Source organism: Halichoeres trimaculatus, unplaced genomic scaffold (genome assembly GCF_033239565.1).
Source record: "Halichoeres trimaculatus isolate MK-OKI-2021-1 unplaced genomic scaffold, fHalTri1.1 fHalTri1_scaffold_3, whole genome shotgun sequence".
Lineage (NCBI taxonomy): Eukaryota > Metazoa > Chordata > Actinopteri > Labriformes > Labridae > Halichoeres > Halichoeres trimaculatus.
This window is the reverse complement of record NW_027437181.1, coordinates 1,438,043-1,454,397: the sequence shown is the minus strand read 5'-3', so window position 1 is coordinate 1,454,397 and position 16,355 is coordinate 1,438,043. Positions and strand designations below refer to the sequence as shown.

The 16,355-nt window shown below is 40.2% G+C and overlaps 1 protein-coding gene across 3 annotated transcripts in view; it reads right to left on the bottom strand.

The window, feature by feature from the left end:
- tspan4a (tetraspanin 4a) overlaps nt 1–16,355 on the bottom strand; it is a 308,346-nt gene that overhangs the window by 238,971 nt on the left and 53,020 nt on the right. For 2 of the 3 annotated variants that reach the window (XM_074667196.1, XM_074667195.1), the window contains one exon: nt 1,802–1,881. In XM_074667196.1, the coding sequence (XP_074523297.1) occupies nt 1,802–1,864 (63 nt within the window). In that variant the 5' untranslated portion in view covers nt 1,865–1,881. Of the gene's footprint in view, nt 1–1,801; nt 3,257–16,355 lie in introns of those variants that run through there. The other variant, XM_074667194.1, reaches the window with a different exon arrangement.

The window sequence follows — 16,355 nt, the reverse complement described above, 5'->3', positions numbered from 1 at the left end:
ATAATAAGCTATACACACATACATACACATACAAAGTAATAACAATAACAATAATAACTAGAATATAAATTCATAATAAGATACCGTTATAAGAACTGAAGAGTTCAGTGAAAAAATTACAGTTTAAAAAAAGAAAAAGAAAATATATATATATATATATATATATATATATATATATATATATATATATATATATATATATATATATATATATATAAATAATAATAATAATAAAAATATTAAAAAATAATTTTAAAAATACCTAAAATAAAATTAATATATTTTTATTTATATATATATATATATATATATATATATATATATATATATATATATATATATATATATATATAAATATATATATATATGTGTGTGTGTGTGTATATATATATATATATATATATATATATATATATATATATTTATATATAAATATATTTATATATTTACATATATATATATATATATATATATATATATATATATATATATATATATATATATATATATACATTCATATATACATACATATAAGACAAGTGCGATTTTACGCTGTCTTCAGTCACGTGACGAGCTTAATATTTTAGCCGCTTTCTCCGGCGTGTTTGCCCCTCTTGCCTCTTTTGCTTGTTTTGGTGTGAACGCACAGTCAGGAGTCTAAATTTGGAATGAGATGTTCAGAAACAGGTTTGGATCGGCGTGTAACAGCTTGTAAATTGCTCCTGAAGCAGTGAAACGCTGAGGTCTGACATCAGCAATCAGCTGCAGCGGAAACTTTGATCCTCACAGACAGGCTTTAAATTGGAGGAGCTCCTCTGTTCTCACCTGGAGGATCATAACGGGATTGGCTGCACAGGAGGAGATGGTTCATCATGGTCAAGCGGCCGTTATTTACCCCGAAGGCGATGCACACACACACACACACACACACACACACACACACACACTCAGAGCGTGCCCTAATAAGAAGCACCGCCGCGCTCCTTTGACAGCGCGTTATTGCTGACGGAGGATGTGGAGGTGAGGGGGTCACTCATTCCCACAGGGAGATTGCATCTCGGTGGCCAGATTGCATTTCATAGTTCAAGGCCTCATCTCATTCTATTACCAGCGCGAGCAGGAGTAAAACAAATCAAAGTAAACCCAGTGAGGTAACCACGGGCGCGAGCATCCCTTCAAACTCCCAGAAGTTGCATCGCATTGCACAAAAAGTCTGCAGGAGAAATAGAAACCCAGCCGTGGAGCTCTTTAATGTGACACCCGGCTGCGGATCATGACAGGCCTCACACTGCAAATGAAAGTGATCTGTTGTGAGGCTATCAGAGCGGGATTGACACAAGCAGACAGACACCGAGAAGCCAACGTCCCCACGGCGCTCAGATAGCATCAGGCAGAGCCGGCAGATTGACAGCAGATGCTTTGATGGGCTGAGAGGTGCTTTGACTGTGCATGGGGGGAGGCAGGGGGTGAGGCGGGGGTGAGGTGTGGAGCTGCAGCACGGAGGTGTTTCTGTGATTAGCTCGTTTACACACAACGCAAGGTTTCAAACATCCCAGAGCTCTGCGCGGCCAACAATGCAGAGCACGCCCACGCTGTGAGCGCTGTATGGGAGCAGAAAAAGCTGGCTCACCCACACACACACACACACACACACACACACACACACACACACACACGCTCTAAATGCATGATCTGCCTTTCACACACTCCCCCCGCCTCACTCTGGCTCCACACACACACAGACACACACAGTATCAACGAGACGCACAGCTTGAGCTCAGAGACAGAAAGGTGGACTCACCCAGAAGAGCAGGTTGAAGAAGACCATCCCATATCGCAGCGCCATCATGCAACCCTCGGCCATCCTGCAGCGCCGCAGCTCTAGGAGGAAAATGAAGGAGAGGTCCAGGTAAAACACCACATACTTCTTCCCCTGTGCGTAGCGCCCTTTGGACGTCTGCGGCCCCTTCGTCGTGTGGAAGCCGAACGCAAACGGCGGCCGCTTGTACTCAAACTCCCCGCTGAAGCGGTGAAACCCGGAACTGAACGGCGGCGTGTCGGGTTTGCTGTCCAGAGACGGACTGCGCCTGTACGGGGTCTCATCCGTGCTTGAGCGTCTCATCGTGGAAAGTCTTTAACCGAAAAAAAGTCCAAACAGAGGACGGAAAGTTACTCCATGGAGGGTCGGGGAGGGTTTTGACGTCGCACACAGGAAGTGCTGATTTAATTACACGTCTCTCTTAATCTGAGTTAATCTGTGGTAGATAATGTGCTGCCATTCACTTGATCAGAGTTCCCTCTTTAATCCCACAGCGCCACTTTATCGACTTTGCATAATCCCGCTGCACACCTGTGTAAGTCTGTGTGTTTAGGACATAATCCCAGCACACACACACATCTGCACATCCCTGTAATCACGCCAGCACAGGTGTCACGCTCACTGCGATAAGCTGGTTCACAGTTTCATCTCCGAACAGCTCAATCAGGTGAAGGAGCGGCGGGCTGGGACTGGACCGCTCCGGCTTCTCCTCCTCCTTCTTCTTTGGGGAGCTTAAATCATCCGGACGCGTCCTACCTGCTCTCATCAGAGGATCCTGAGCGGGAACGGCACCCCTGCTTCAGCCAATCAACTTGTCGGCTGAGCGTTGAGCATGTGGCTGATGTGCTTTTGCTGACATGCAGGAGGAGGAGAAGGAGAAAACACGGCGATGAGAGGAGGATGGTGTTATGAATGAGGGAGGAAGCATGAAAGGATGAATAAGACATGAGAGTGAAGCATCTCCCCTCGCGTCCTAACTTCTCTGTCTTATCTCCAGAAAGTGTCTCAGCCTCTCCTCAGCCCGCTCCTCACTCCTCTATCACCTCGCCGCTTCAGCTGGCTCCTATCCCCGTCCTGCTCCTCACTACGAGCCCCCGGTGCGCTCCCCTTCACTGCCGCCGGCTCTTAATTAATTCCCAGACTCTCATCAGAGAGGCAAAGTGTGCGCTGTGTCCCTTCTTCCTCTCGTCTCCTTCTTTACTCCTCTACAGTGTCCCTGTCCTCCTCTCTACGTCGGCAAAGAGAGCAAGGTGTCCAGCGGGGTCATGGCCGAGCAGCGAGAGGAGGAGAAGAAGGAGCAGAGAGCGGCAGGGAGCAGAGAAAGACAGTTTCCTCAGAGAAGCCAAAGAAAGACTGCAGTGTTTGAGCGCCAGTCCAGCACTCGCTGCCTCCAGCTCCCTCCCTCCCTCCCTCCCTTCCTCGCTCTCTCTCAGTTGCCTCCTCCTCCTCCTCCTCCTCCTCCTCCTTTTTTTCTCACAAGCTCCACACGAACAATCTCAAACACCCCATCCCTCCTCGCTAACTGTCCCCAAAACCTGGCAGCGCGAAAGCTGGGAGCAGTCATTCATATTCTGGCCACACCCTACGAGGGAGAGCAGCCAATCAGAGCCTGGCAGCTCCATCCTCCCTGCGCGCACGCCAATCATGCTCCTACATGTACCGGACAGCACATGCACACACACACGTACACGCGTTGTATGTGCACACAGCCTGGTGTGCTGTTAACATACTACTGCTGAGCAGCTTTCTGCAGTCCTCCTCCTCCTCCTCCTCCTCCTCCTCCTCCTCCTCCTCCTCCTCCTCCTCCTCCTCATTGCTCATGCAGAGGTTGGCTCAGTCATGTTCCCTCTCCGTCCCACTGGACCCTGACTGGGGTCACACTCTCCCCATGTAGCTGCTCTCTGCGCCCATTTCCATACAAAGCACAGCTCACCTGCGAGCGTGCCCGTCTGCGCCGTGAAGTGAACACTCCAGCTGACATTCACTCAAAATAACTACACGCTCTCTGCAAGCCCCGTAGCCATGCGGGTCAGCGGCTTTATGAATCCGCAGGGACGTTTCAAAGATGCAAAGGTATTGACTTTGTTTGTGGCTGCATCAAGTATTTAATGGATTTCTGTTTGGTCTCCAGCGTGTGTTTTTCTGTCCGAGCACGAAGGCAGCGGCCTTGCAGAGCCAGCGTGTGTGTGACTGGCAGGATGATATTACAGTAAAAAACACCTGAGGCTGGTGTTTGCCCCAAAAACTAACTGGAGACGGCACAAAAAGAGTAGAAAAGATGTTCATGCATTGATTCCTAAATTGATCCAACACAACCAACACTTGATTACATCATTGATAGCAGGGGAGGGTATTGATAAGACTTTATTGACACCACTGTTCATATGGATTCTGATTATTGATCCAAGTTCCTGATCAATTCCTCCTGTGAATTTTCTCTGAACAAAAAGTAGCTTTAAAGGTTTTCTGAGTCAGCAACATGTAATTGAGTTTATAAGTGAATAAACGTGTAATTGGTCACTTGCTTTGGGTATCTCTGGGCATAACTAAACAGAAAAAAGTAAAAATTTTCGTCATGTGATGCTGATGTACTGTTTTGTAATATAATATTGATTGAAGTAGGCCATCTAGTGTCTCAAAGTGGTTATAGCAATAGTTTAAGTTGTTAGGAACCCTGCCTTAGTTATGAAGCCAGCCTTGAGTCTGCAGTAACTTCTCTTATGTGAGTATTTGACAGTTGTCAGTATTTTTTTCAAGAGCACCCATCTGCAGGGACTGAGCGTCGCCATATCGTCAACACATAGCGGTAAAGGTGAACCGGAAGTTGGTCTTCTTCTGGTTTTTTTTTTTTATGTAAGAATGTGCAATTAAAGTTATTACAGTACTGAAGATTATTTTGTTTTTGGAGTCCTTTTTTTTTTTTTTTTAGTATTACCAAAGTAGCAACTTTTGTTTGTATCATTTTTTAGTAAATGAGAATTATACCATGTTGAATGTGTTGAACAGGAATCTCCTGTGAGAGAGTAATGTTCATTTCTTTGTGAGTTTTTTCTTTTTTTTTTAAAATGTAAAAATGTGCAATTAAAGTTATTACAGTACTAAAGATTCTTTTGTTTTTGGAGTCTTTTTTTTTTTTTCTTTTTTTAGTATTATCAAAGTACAATTAACAATAGTTAACATAGTTGCAGCCAGGGGCTACGATACAGCAATCATCCAACTAAGATGCACTAAATTATACACATAACAAGACAAGAAAAAGAAAAGTTAAAATATTCTTGGTGTTCTTTTTGACATTTTTGGCGCTACGGTGCTCTCATTAAACTGAAAGTTGGACATATTTGAGATTTTATTCGGGGCTTCATAACAAAATATGTTTTTATTTTCCTGGTTAATGGAATTCAGACTGGCGCTTTACCCCTGGTTGTGTTTCTTAACCACTTTTTTTTTTGTATTTCTGGTTTAAATTTTTGTTTTCTGTTTTGTTTTTTACATGAATTACCGTTTCATTTGAAATGTGCATAATACATGTCAACAGCATAACGTCTACAAAATCTGGTTACGTCGAAATTTCATTTGTGTTTCATTGAGATCTGGTATTATTGGCTCTAAGGGGCGCCTGAGTTCCTGCATGGTGTCGTAAAGCTGAAAAAGTGAAAAAATAGATGAAGACCAACTTCCGGTTTGCCTTTTCCGCTATGTGTTGACGGTATGGCGACGCTCAGTTCCTACGGATGGGTGACTCTCATTTTTCTACCAAGACAAACTGTGAGATGTTTCTGTGCTGAACATTGAAATTCTATTCTGAAGCCAAAGTTTTACCAATGTATGCTAACTGCTAGCATCTCAATGTAATTTTCCATATAGAGGGAATGGTGATGTCACAACAAGCGGAATGCACGTGTTGTCACAACAAGTGGAATGCACGTGATGTCACAACAAGTGGAATGCACGTGATGTCACAACAAGTGGAATGCAACTGATGTGTACTGTTTTGTAGAGGTGGGAGAAAAAAACAATGTTTCGTAATATCGGGTTTTTGTTTAATGATTTTAAATGGTGATTTTTTTGTTCAAAAGTTGTTGTTTTTTTTTGTTTTTTTAATCAAATTTAATTCCTCTATATCAGCTGTTGTTTATATGTTGGGTAGGAAAAAAGTTGGTATGTCAGATCCCCTAAACAAATCCTCAGAATTGGCTCACATGTGGTGTGCATTTTTGGGGAAACACAATAGTCTGTAGAGATCATTCAACTTTTTCACATGGTCTGGTGGTAAAAAGATAATTAAAAATCTCAAAAAAAAATCTGAAATATCGAAGAATCATAATTTAAATCGAATCAGCACCATAGAGTGTAAAAAAAATGAACGTCATCTTGCTTGGCTTGAAGTGAGGTCTCCACAAAAACTGCTCCCCCTGGTGGCTGGCTGCAGTATAGGTTAAAAAATCCATCTCTCCAGTCATTCCAGATGGGATGGGTCAAATTTTGAAAAATTAAAACACCTGGTAGAAATGTTTGTCACGTCTGATTGTTGTGGTGATTTGAAGATATCATTTGGCTGTCTTGTATTCAAGTCCTCTTTTTTCTGAGAAGTTTAGTTTTCATTAGTTATACGAGGTTAAAAACGAGGCTTTATGTAATGTTTAACGATGATTTACAGCTGACGTTCTTGTGTATTTTTTTCGAGGAATGTGAAATATGTCTGGAGGTAGAGTCAGGAAGTGATGTAATTGACTCAAATAGGCCATCTAGTGTCTTAAAGTGGTTATAGCATTATTCTAAGTTGTTTGGAACCCTGCCGTAGTTATAGAGCCAGCCATGAGCCTGCAAGTAACTTTTCTTTCATTTGCCTCTGAGTATTTGACATTTGGAGTTTTTAGTATTGTTGACAAAGACTGTGTATGCTAACTGCTAACATATCAATGCATTTTCCTCTATATGTTACCATCAAGCTAGCAATTTTTGTTTATATTGCTTTTAGTAAATAAGGCGATTTTTACCATGTTGAATGCAATGAACAGGAATCTCCTGTGAGAGAGTGAAGCTGAGAATCCTGAATCAGAGTTTTAACGGGAAATGTTATCTAACTGCTAAGCTAAGCTAGCTGCGGCAGACTAGTTGACGTAAGGTCTGGAAGCTTCAGGATAATGTAAAATATGAATAAGGGTATCATTAAGCATAAAGGGTAACAATATCACTGGACTGAAACATTTCTTATTGATTCTCAACATGAACCAGTTTTGGACTCCTATCCTTCCCCAGCTGTGTCCAAGGCCAGCTGCTTTTCTGTGGCTCTAGTCTTAAGAAGAATGGGAAAAGGGGGAAAAAAGAGTCAGAGGTTGAAAAGTCTAAGACGGAGCAAAAAAATAAAAAAGATAAAATGTTGTAGAGCTGCATCCTGATCTGCCAAAAAGACAAATTGCGTCCTTGTCAGGATGTTCAGTCTCCACTCGTAACAGAATAGAAATGTCAGACGAAGAGAAGTCCCTGATAAGCACAAAGTGACATTTGCTTTTTGGATACAAGGTTCCTTATTTGCACAATATTTGCTCTCAAACTAGCTCCAGTCGAGCTTCCAATCCTTAATTTGCCCAAAGTGACGAGTGAGAGGTTGTGAGGACATGTCAGATTTGTTTGCTCGTGTCTTCTCTTTCATCTCTCTGAATCTGCCCACGCAGTCTCTCCGTCGTCTCTCCGTCGTCTCTCTGTGGTGTCAGCAACCTTTCAGCTGGGACCTCCTCCAGCGTATCTGTACGTTTGCCCATAAGTTGGCGAAGTACAGATCATCAGTCTATTATTGGGATGGTGACAAGAAACTTTTTGATGCAGCAAATCTTCAAAGTTTGAGTTGTTCTTTGTGAATACTTGATCGTGTGACGCTGTTTGGAAAGTTACAGCTAGACAGGTCTTGTAGCTGGATTTCTTTTTTTATCTCGACATGTTTCAACAACAAACATCCTGCAGTCGTCCTCTGAAGAGTCCTGAGATGATGTGATTTAGAAAAGTTAGATCATTGAACCTGAAGCAGCATGACGGTTGACCCCCCCCAGTTAGTAATGTTGTTGAAAAGTCACATCTAGTCTTTAAACTTAAATAAAATTGAAGTTGCTGAGGTACGCAAGAAAAATTACAATTTGGTGGGTTGAGTTAATTCATCTGTAACTATAGATTTTTTTTTAGCAACTGCGATTTAACTGAGACAAATATCATAAAAACAAATATGTGGGAAAAAAAAGCCTAATAGGTAAAATCAAGAGGAGGTTTTCAAGAGAAAAATGTGAAACTGTGATCCTGCCTAAAGACATCAACTGTAGCCAGCAATGTGCAGTCTCTGTGCAGATGTGTAGCCTTTATTGTAATGTTTACCAACCCCACCAGCTTCCTGCACAGCACAGCCTTCAGTGAGGCTGACAGATGGGAGGAATAAAAGTTTATTTTGGAGTGATTAGATTACAGTGAAATATAGACTGAATGATAAATGAACGTGGTATCTGTGATGTCACCCAGCTACTTCTGATGCAGAGTTTTGAAGCCTATTGTCGTCAGCAGTCTTACTGGAAATACTGACTCCAGAGGTAAGCTTTGAGCCTCCTCACTAACAGCTACTGAGCGCCCTCTGTTGGTCAGGTGAGCTTAATGGGTAACCTTATCTTCTTAATTCCTTCTACACTGCTGAGTTAGAAATAAGGGTCTTCAACCTGTGGCTCCTTGTAGCTTAAATAATATCATTGTAAAATATTGAAAAGTGCTGATTGATAAAAACATTGGAACTAAATAAAATCCTGCGTTAACATTTAGTTGAACTAAATCTTCATCCCATCTGTCAATAAAGCCTGCCACCGCTCTACTTCACCTCCTACAACATCAACAGCCCACCAACTTTCCATGCACCTGTGGCTAACCTCAAGTTTTACAGCCCTGGGAAGATAACTACATCTACAAAAAGACTAATCTGGAAGAAAATACTGATTTTAATTCTGTGAGGATGGATTCATTTCACTGACAACGTGCTGGTTTACACATACAATACACATGTTTTAATTTGTGGCAAGACACTAGCAACCCACAAGAAAATGATGAGTTTAGAGATATTTTCAAATTCAATTAAATTCAAGTTTTTTTTTGTTTGTTTTTTTAATTTTTTTTGCAAATGTAATAAATCTCAATTCTTGTTAATTTTTGGAATTTTTTGAAGTTTAAAACTTATTTGAAATGACTGTTAATTTATTATGTTTCTATTTTTTCCAAATTAAAATTAAATTATTAAATGTATACATTGAAATTTTAAAGAAAAAAAAATCACCAAAAAATTTGCAAAACTTTCAATAATTTGGTAAATTTAAAAGAAATGAAATAGCAAAAAAATATTTGTTTTGAAATTTTTTGGATTTTTTTTTCAAAATCTTTGGAATTTCCTTTTTTTTTTAAATTGACTGAAATTTAAAACTTGATAAAAATGTCTGAAAATTAATTAAATTTCTATTTTTTTTTTTCAAATTTATATGAAATTATAAATTTATACACTGAAATTTTGAAAAAAAAAATGTTTGCAAAAGTTTTAATAATTCGGTCAATTTAAAATAAATGAAATTGCAAAAAAATATTTGTTTCAAATTTTTTTGCAAATTTTTCAAATTTCATATTTTTTTGTAATTTTGCAAATATACATATATATATAAAACAGACATCACATAAACAATTTTATAAATTAAAAAAATATATATTTTTTAGATAATTAGTCACTAGATTTTAACTATGTTTAGAATTCTTTACCCTTTCTTGTCTTTATTGTGAAGATAAAGTAGATTTTGTGGCTCCTGAATGGCTTTAATCCAGGTGAGCTGAGGAAAAATGGCTCCTATGAAAGTAAAGGTTTCAGACCCCTGCTCTATGATCACATTATGTTTCTAATCCTTTCATGGTGTTTAGATCTTGTACATTGGAGACATGAATAAACAGTGGTTTAACATCTCAAACTGATCATTTGAGGTAATTATGACATGTTCAGTAACTCTCCCTGCTCTCCTTAGATCTGGATTCACTAAATGGACGCTTTGTTCAACCCTGCTGTGTGAGCTCCATTTAGAGCCTCTCATTAACATCTCAGAGGAAAACAACTTAAAAAAATAAATGTGAAGACATTCCTCTCCTAAAATAGCGCCCTGTTCGAAGTGGAACTGAAATGATTTTTTTGTGGTTGCGTAAGCTTCACTCCAACAGGCAAACAGCTCTAAATAATTTCCCAGCCTCGTGGAAAGCCATTTCTTTTTTCAGATGCTTATATTGCTGCTGCTCGCCACGCCGCCCGTTTTGTCATTTAGTGGAGATAACTCACAGGAGACTCATAACCCAGCTTTAAACAAGAGGAAGGCAGCCAGACGCCCTCCTCCTTACGTCTGCACAGAGACCAAAGAGCAGCTCAGCACGGTTTGTGCATCTGACGGAGCGTGTCACTCAATTCACGTCCCCGACGCCGATAAAGACGTTAAACACGAGGCCCTGCCTTCACTCCTTCAGTTTTAACACAGATTAGTTTCATCACAGTGTGTGTCGCATCTGTGTGTTTGTACGAGCTGACGACATCAAAGCTGCTGCCACCCCAGGGTGCCACTGCACACACACTGTGTCTGTGTGTGTGTGTGTAAGAAACCAGGCTCGAGCTGTGTGTGTGTCCAGGAGGATAACATGAACGACAGGCCATGAGGTGTTGAGCTTCGTGGGGTTATGTATGTTAATGACCATCCACTTATAGTTCCCTCCTGCATGATTCATCCCGCGTGCATATTTCATGACAGTGACAGCAGATTGGGCCAATTACTCATCTAATTGACACAAGTGGGATGAGCAACACGCTGTATAAATAGGGCACATTTGCTCCACGTATGAAGATGTGGGTCAGGCAGGCTTTGTATGACTGATATCTTTGCTTACAGAAGCAGAGCCGGGGAGTGGACGTCCATCTGTGAATCTCTCTGAGGTGAAAACGAAGTGACAGACTCTTCATCAGCCGGAGAGCGTCTGTTATCATTCAGATTTCTATCTCCACTTAAAAATCACTGGAGAGGTGAAAGACTTGGTGTCTCACTGAAAGGAAAAAAGTGACAAAAGCTCAATGAAGCCAGCCATGGAGAGGTGAATGAATAATAAATGTCACTTAAACGTCCATGAAAGCTCCAGCTCGGCCGTGGACACGTGGGGAAGGAGAAGAAGGAGAAACAGATGAAAACAGCAGATCTGTGCTCAGCGATGAGGAGACTGTGACCTTCCTCATATGCAGTGAATCCCAACATGCAGGGGGCGGCGGGCAGGGACCAAACGTGAATGTGAATGAATATGATTTGTGTGAGGACAATAAAAATAGGAGAGCTGTCCCAGCTCTGCTCAGAGGAATTACTTTTTGAATCCAATCAAATTCAGCTCGGCTGGTTTCTGACACTAACTCTGGCTCCAAACGGAGAGGACTGAGCCTCCAGTGGATTTTTCTTTTTTTTAAATAAGCTAAATTATGTTTGGAATCAGCAGAGAAGATTTGGCAAAGTTATCCCGAGAGCAGCCCTAACACTCATCCTACAAATACATGTGTCAATTTTGAAATGTCTTTTTTTAAGAAAAGGGAAATGAAATTTAATAAGTTTGCAAACATTTCATTGAATCTATAAAAGAATATTTCAATTTTTCCATCTTTTTTTGTTGTTTGTTAATGTTTTGCCACATATCAAGCATTTTTTAAAGCACGTTGTCAATTAAATGAATCCATCCACACAGAATTGAAATCTGTATTTTCTTCCAGATTAGTCTTTTTGTAGATTTAGTTATTTTTGTTAGTTTATTTCTTTTTCATTTTATTTTCTTTTTGAAAAATTTTTAAATCACAAAATTGACATTTTTGCTGATTTTTATATTTTTTAAAGTCACTCAGAAGCCACAAAACTTACTTTATCTTCACAATAAATGTTATAAAAGGCATGGAATTTTAATCATAGTCAAATCTGGTATTTAATTATCTAAAAAAAAGTTATTGAAATTTTAAAACTGAGCATTTGTTAAAAAATTATAATTTCTGAAAATGCAAGAAATTGAAAAAAATAGCGATGTTTTGCAAAAATCACAAATACATTGAAATTTCAAAAATTTGCGAGAAAAAAGAATAAGTAAATTTGAAAAAAAAATATGTTGAAAAATTTGCAAAATATTTAGAAAAAAAAAATCTATTTAAAAAAATTTAAAACATTTGAAAAAAAAAATAAAAAAGTTTAAAAAATTGCCAAACATTTTAAAAAGTAAGATTTCAAAAATTAATAAGGTTTGAAAAAAAATAAAAAAATGAAAATGTAAAAAAAAATACCAAACATTCAGCAAAAAAAAAAAAAAAAAAGAAAAAACTTAAAGAAAATAAAATGTAAAAATTTGCAAAACATTTAGAAGAAATGTCAAATTAAGTGAATTCGAAAAACTAAAAATGTAAAAAAAAATATTTGTAGATGTAGTTATCTTCCCGGGGCTGTAAAACTTGAGGTTAGCCACAGGTGCATGGAAAGTTGGTGGGCTGTTGATGTTGTAGGAGGTGAAGTAGAGCGGTGGCAGGCTTTATTGACAGATGGGATGAAGATTTAGTTCAACTAAATGTTAACACAGGATTTTATTTAGTGTCAGTGTCTTTAATCATCAATACCCTCTGGAATAAAAATAAAAAATCTTTATTTCAGTCATATTTTTTAAAACTACAAGGAGCCACAAGACCATCGTCGTAGACTGTGTGATGTCACCAATCTGTTTCTGAAGCCGAGTTTTGAAGCCTATCGTCGTTGGAAGCTAGAAGTTTTGTGCTCACCTGCTTCTTTGGATTACCTGACCTCTTCGCTCACATTTTAAAACACAAACTTCTTTTTATTCTGACGTAAAACAGAAGAAGCACCACAGGGATCAGGAGGCTGCACGTGAAATTTCCCGATAAATGACATCATACTTCATCATCTCTAAGCTGATTGGTCACTGCAGAGAGAATCATTGGCTTGAAACACCAACATCTGCGGGGACGGGGACATGTACGAGGAGGTGAGGGCGGTGGGTTGTCACGACAACGTGATATATTTTTGAAATAAAGGTGTTTCCATTGCACTTTTGCGATAAAGTTCAATATCAAAACTTCTGAAACTTACATCATGAGGTCGTAAAAACTTTATCTGAATTTAAGAGGTTTTCTTTTGAAGTTTTGGTGTTTCCGCCACTAATTTGTACTTTGATATTTGGGTTTTGCAGAATTTTAGGTGTAATGGAAACGCAGCTGTTAAAATCTACTGGACAGGTTTGGACCAGTGGATCTGAACATCTCTAATAAACACAGATTAAAGTAATCGCGTCACATCTCCAAAGATGGAGTAGATGGAGTGCAGACACCTCTTCTTTCCATTTTTAGGCTGAAAACAATGCTCCGACCATCCTTTCCTGCTGAGACCAGTCTTTAATCATAAGTACCCCTACAATCTTCCAGGCTCAGGTGCTATTAAGTTGTCACTTTCCAAACACAGCTGTGAGAGTCAGAGGAGAGCCGAGTGAAACACAACAGAGCTGCAGCAAAGATCAGCGAGGAATCAGAGCTATGAAGATTAATAACTACTGCCCTGACGGGAAATAAACACGTTTTACTGAACCGCGCCGACTCACCGGGGATTTTAAGATTCACTCTGCTGGTAAAACAAAGACGTGTGGGCAATAAAACAAAAAGAGACGCTTCAAGAAATGACAGAGCGTTTGGTGAAAACTGAAACCAGCGTCTCAGATTTAATAAAAGATGAAAGTTGGAGATGAAACGTCTCTTAAAAAGCTGGTGGTAGAGACAGAGATTAAATAACGTGAAAGACTTTACGTGAAATGGTCACAGTGTTTTTCTTTTCAGTCTGAAAACATCACGTCTGACACGGCCTTGCAGGTTTGACAAGCGTCAGGTAGGAATCAAACGGCTGCTTTTGTTCGGCGCCACAAAGAGACGGTGCTGAGCGCGGATGACAGAGATGTTGTACCAGTGAGTCAGGCGTTTAGCGTGATCGAAGAGAGCAAAAAAATGTCACCAGAATATTTATTTTTTAAGTTTTGATAAATAGAGAGAAAATCATGAAGGTTTCTAATTTTTAATTTGTCCTTCGTGTTGGTATCAGGGATGGAAAAAAGACATTTTAAGAAAAAAGGTTGTAGTGAAATGAGATGAATTTTCTACATTCCTGATTAGACTGACATTTATCAACTTTCCCTGATAATCTTACTGAAATATACCCGTACATAAACTAAGAGGGAAACTGGTGTTTAATGATCATTACTCGTTATTTTGTGCGTTTTGTTTGGACTTGAACAAACAGGAGGAAAGGTTTTGGCCCTTTTATCCTCCCTTTACGTACAGAAATGTTTCCGCGGTTAACCAATACAACCACCAGGGGGCAGTCCAGAGTCAAAAGTTTATGACAACAACAAACTTAAAAACAAACATGGCGGCTGTGGTGGAGGTGATGCTGTTAAATACATCATTAAATACTCCATTGTTATTTCTTCCTGACGTCTTGCTAAAGCTACGTATCAGGTAGTAACAGCAACACTGCCCCCCCATGTTTTCTAGTGGTACTGCTTCAATGTGCAGAAATACAGACAAATTGAACACAAAGCACAGACAGAAGGCTCCGTTCCGTCCAATCAAAATCCTGCTCGTAAACTACTGTGGGTGAGAGCGATGTGCTCTTTGGACGAGAGCTCAGCATGGATATGAGGAGAAGATGTGAGATGACAGAGGCTTAATGAGACGCTGCAAGTCAAAAAAGTTCAGGCAGTTCACGCTCCAACTGAGGATGTGTCGTCGTAGCTCAGAGAGGAAGAGCGGTGCGATGCACGCGATCAAGAAAAGTACGATTGGTCTGTTTTTGGATCGAAAACAGGAAGAGAAACATAAAAGAGGAGAGAGTCCACTCTTCTTAGGTAGTTTTAGCGTTTACACAGTCAGAGAAAACAAGATTGTTTGGGTCTTGAAAGATCGTTCAAGATGCTCTGAAAATGGCGGCAGCTAATGAGAAAATATCTGTGATGGAATCTGAACTTCAAGTTACAGTTTTAGCCCAAACACTCGATTAGTGTTACTTAAAAAGTTAAGTTAAATTTTGTGATTAATGAAAAAAAACTTGTGCAAATGTAAAGCTACTGTAAGTCACTTTAAAGTGATCCTTCAGGATGGAACAAGTTGGGTCCTATCACAAGGTTTAGGGCAGAAATTACCCCTACAGCAGTGATTTTGTGCAGCAGAAGCCCAGAGCGCTCGCACCAAACACCCCCTCCCTGCTCCTCTGCAGGTTTCCTCTGCACTCAGACGGGGCCATATTTTACTTGACCAAAAACACAAATAAACGGACTCCCACTGAAAAAATCTGCTATCGGTCTGCATTCACGCTTTATTTAGAGAATTTTCAGCGCGTTACTTTCACACAAAAACACCTCTAAATAAGGCTCTAGTTCTCATCGTGTCGTGAAACGGCGCTACCTCCGCTGCAGAGCCACAGCTGGCTACGAGGCGCTCGCCGCTTAGTGTATCAGTCCACGCGCACGGAGTGCCAGATATAAACAAACGCAGGTAGTCTGCCAGGACGAAGAGACACGATGAGAACTAGAGCCTTATTTAGTGGTGTTTTTGTGTGAAAGTAACGTGCTGAAAATTCTCTGAATAAAGCGTGAATGCAGACCGATATCAGAGTTTTTCGGTGGGAGTCCGTTTATTTGTGTTTTTGGTCAAGTAAAATATGTCCCCGTCTGAGTGCAGAGGAAACCTGCAGAGGAGCAGGGAGGGGGTGTTTGCTTATCACTTTAAGCCCCGTTTACACAATGTTATGTCTGAAAATGCTAAAACGCAGTGAAAACGAGGGGAAAAAAATCAGCGTTTTCAGTCCGTGTAAACTGATTTTTTTAAGTAAGTAAGCATGCCAGGCCTGTAGGTGGTGCTATAACTGTCTTTCTAATGAAAACGCCAGCTTACTGTTTACACAGCAACGGTGCCAGAAGCGTTTCAGAAAAATCCCACTCTGGAGGCTAATTTCAAAAGTTTGCATTTTAGGTCGGCTGAAACGCCGTTTCCATGTAAACGTGAGGCTGAAATGCAACAAAACTTTTGCGTTTCAGCCTAAAACTGTTGTCTTGTAAACGGCTCCTGATGCCACTTTTCCACCAAGCAGTACGGTTTGGTTCAGCATGGTTTTTCACGGTTTGGTACAGTTAAGCCAGATCCCGTTTATGTTTCCACAGCAAACTATGCCCTCTGGTGGTGGGCAGCGTGTAAGCCGGATGCCAAAAGCTGCAGCTGGTAAACAATAGCGTGACACTGTAGCAGCGCGACACAGTTTACTCTGCTAATAAATCCAACGAAGAAGTCGCACTGTAAGTGATGATTCTTTCCACCAATCAACAGTCTGCTGTGTTGTTGCTCCACCTTCAGAGAGCGGATCGGTTCAGTCTGGCACCCATACGAAAGGGTCCCAAAAAGTGGGACGGCTCGTCTCGGTTATTTGGGGAT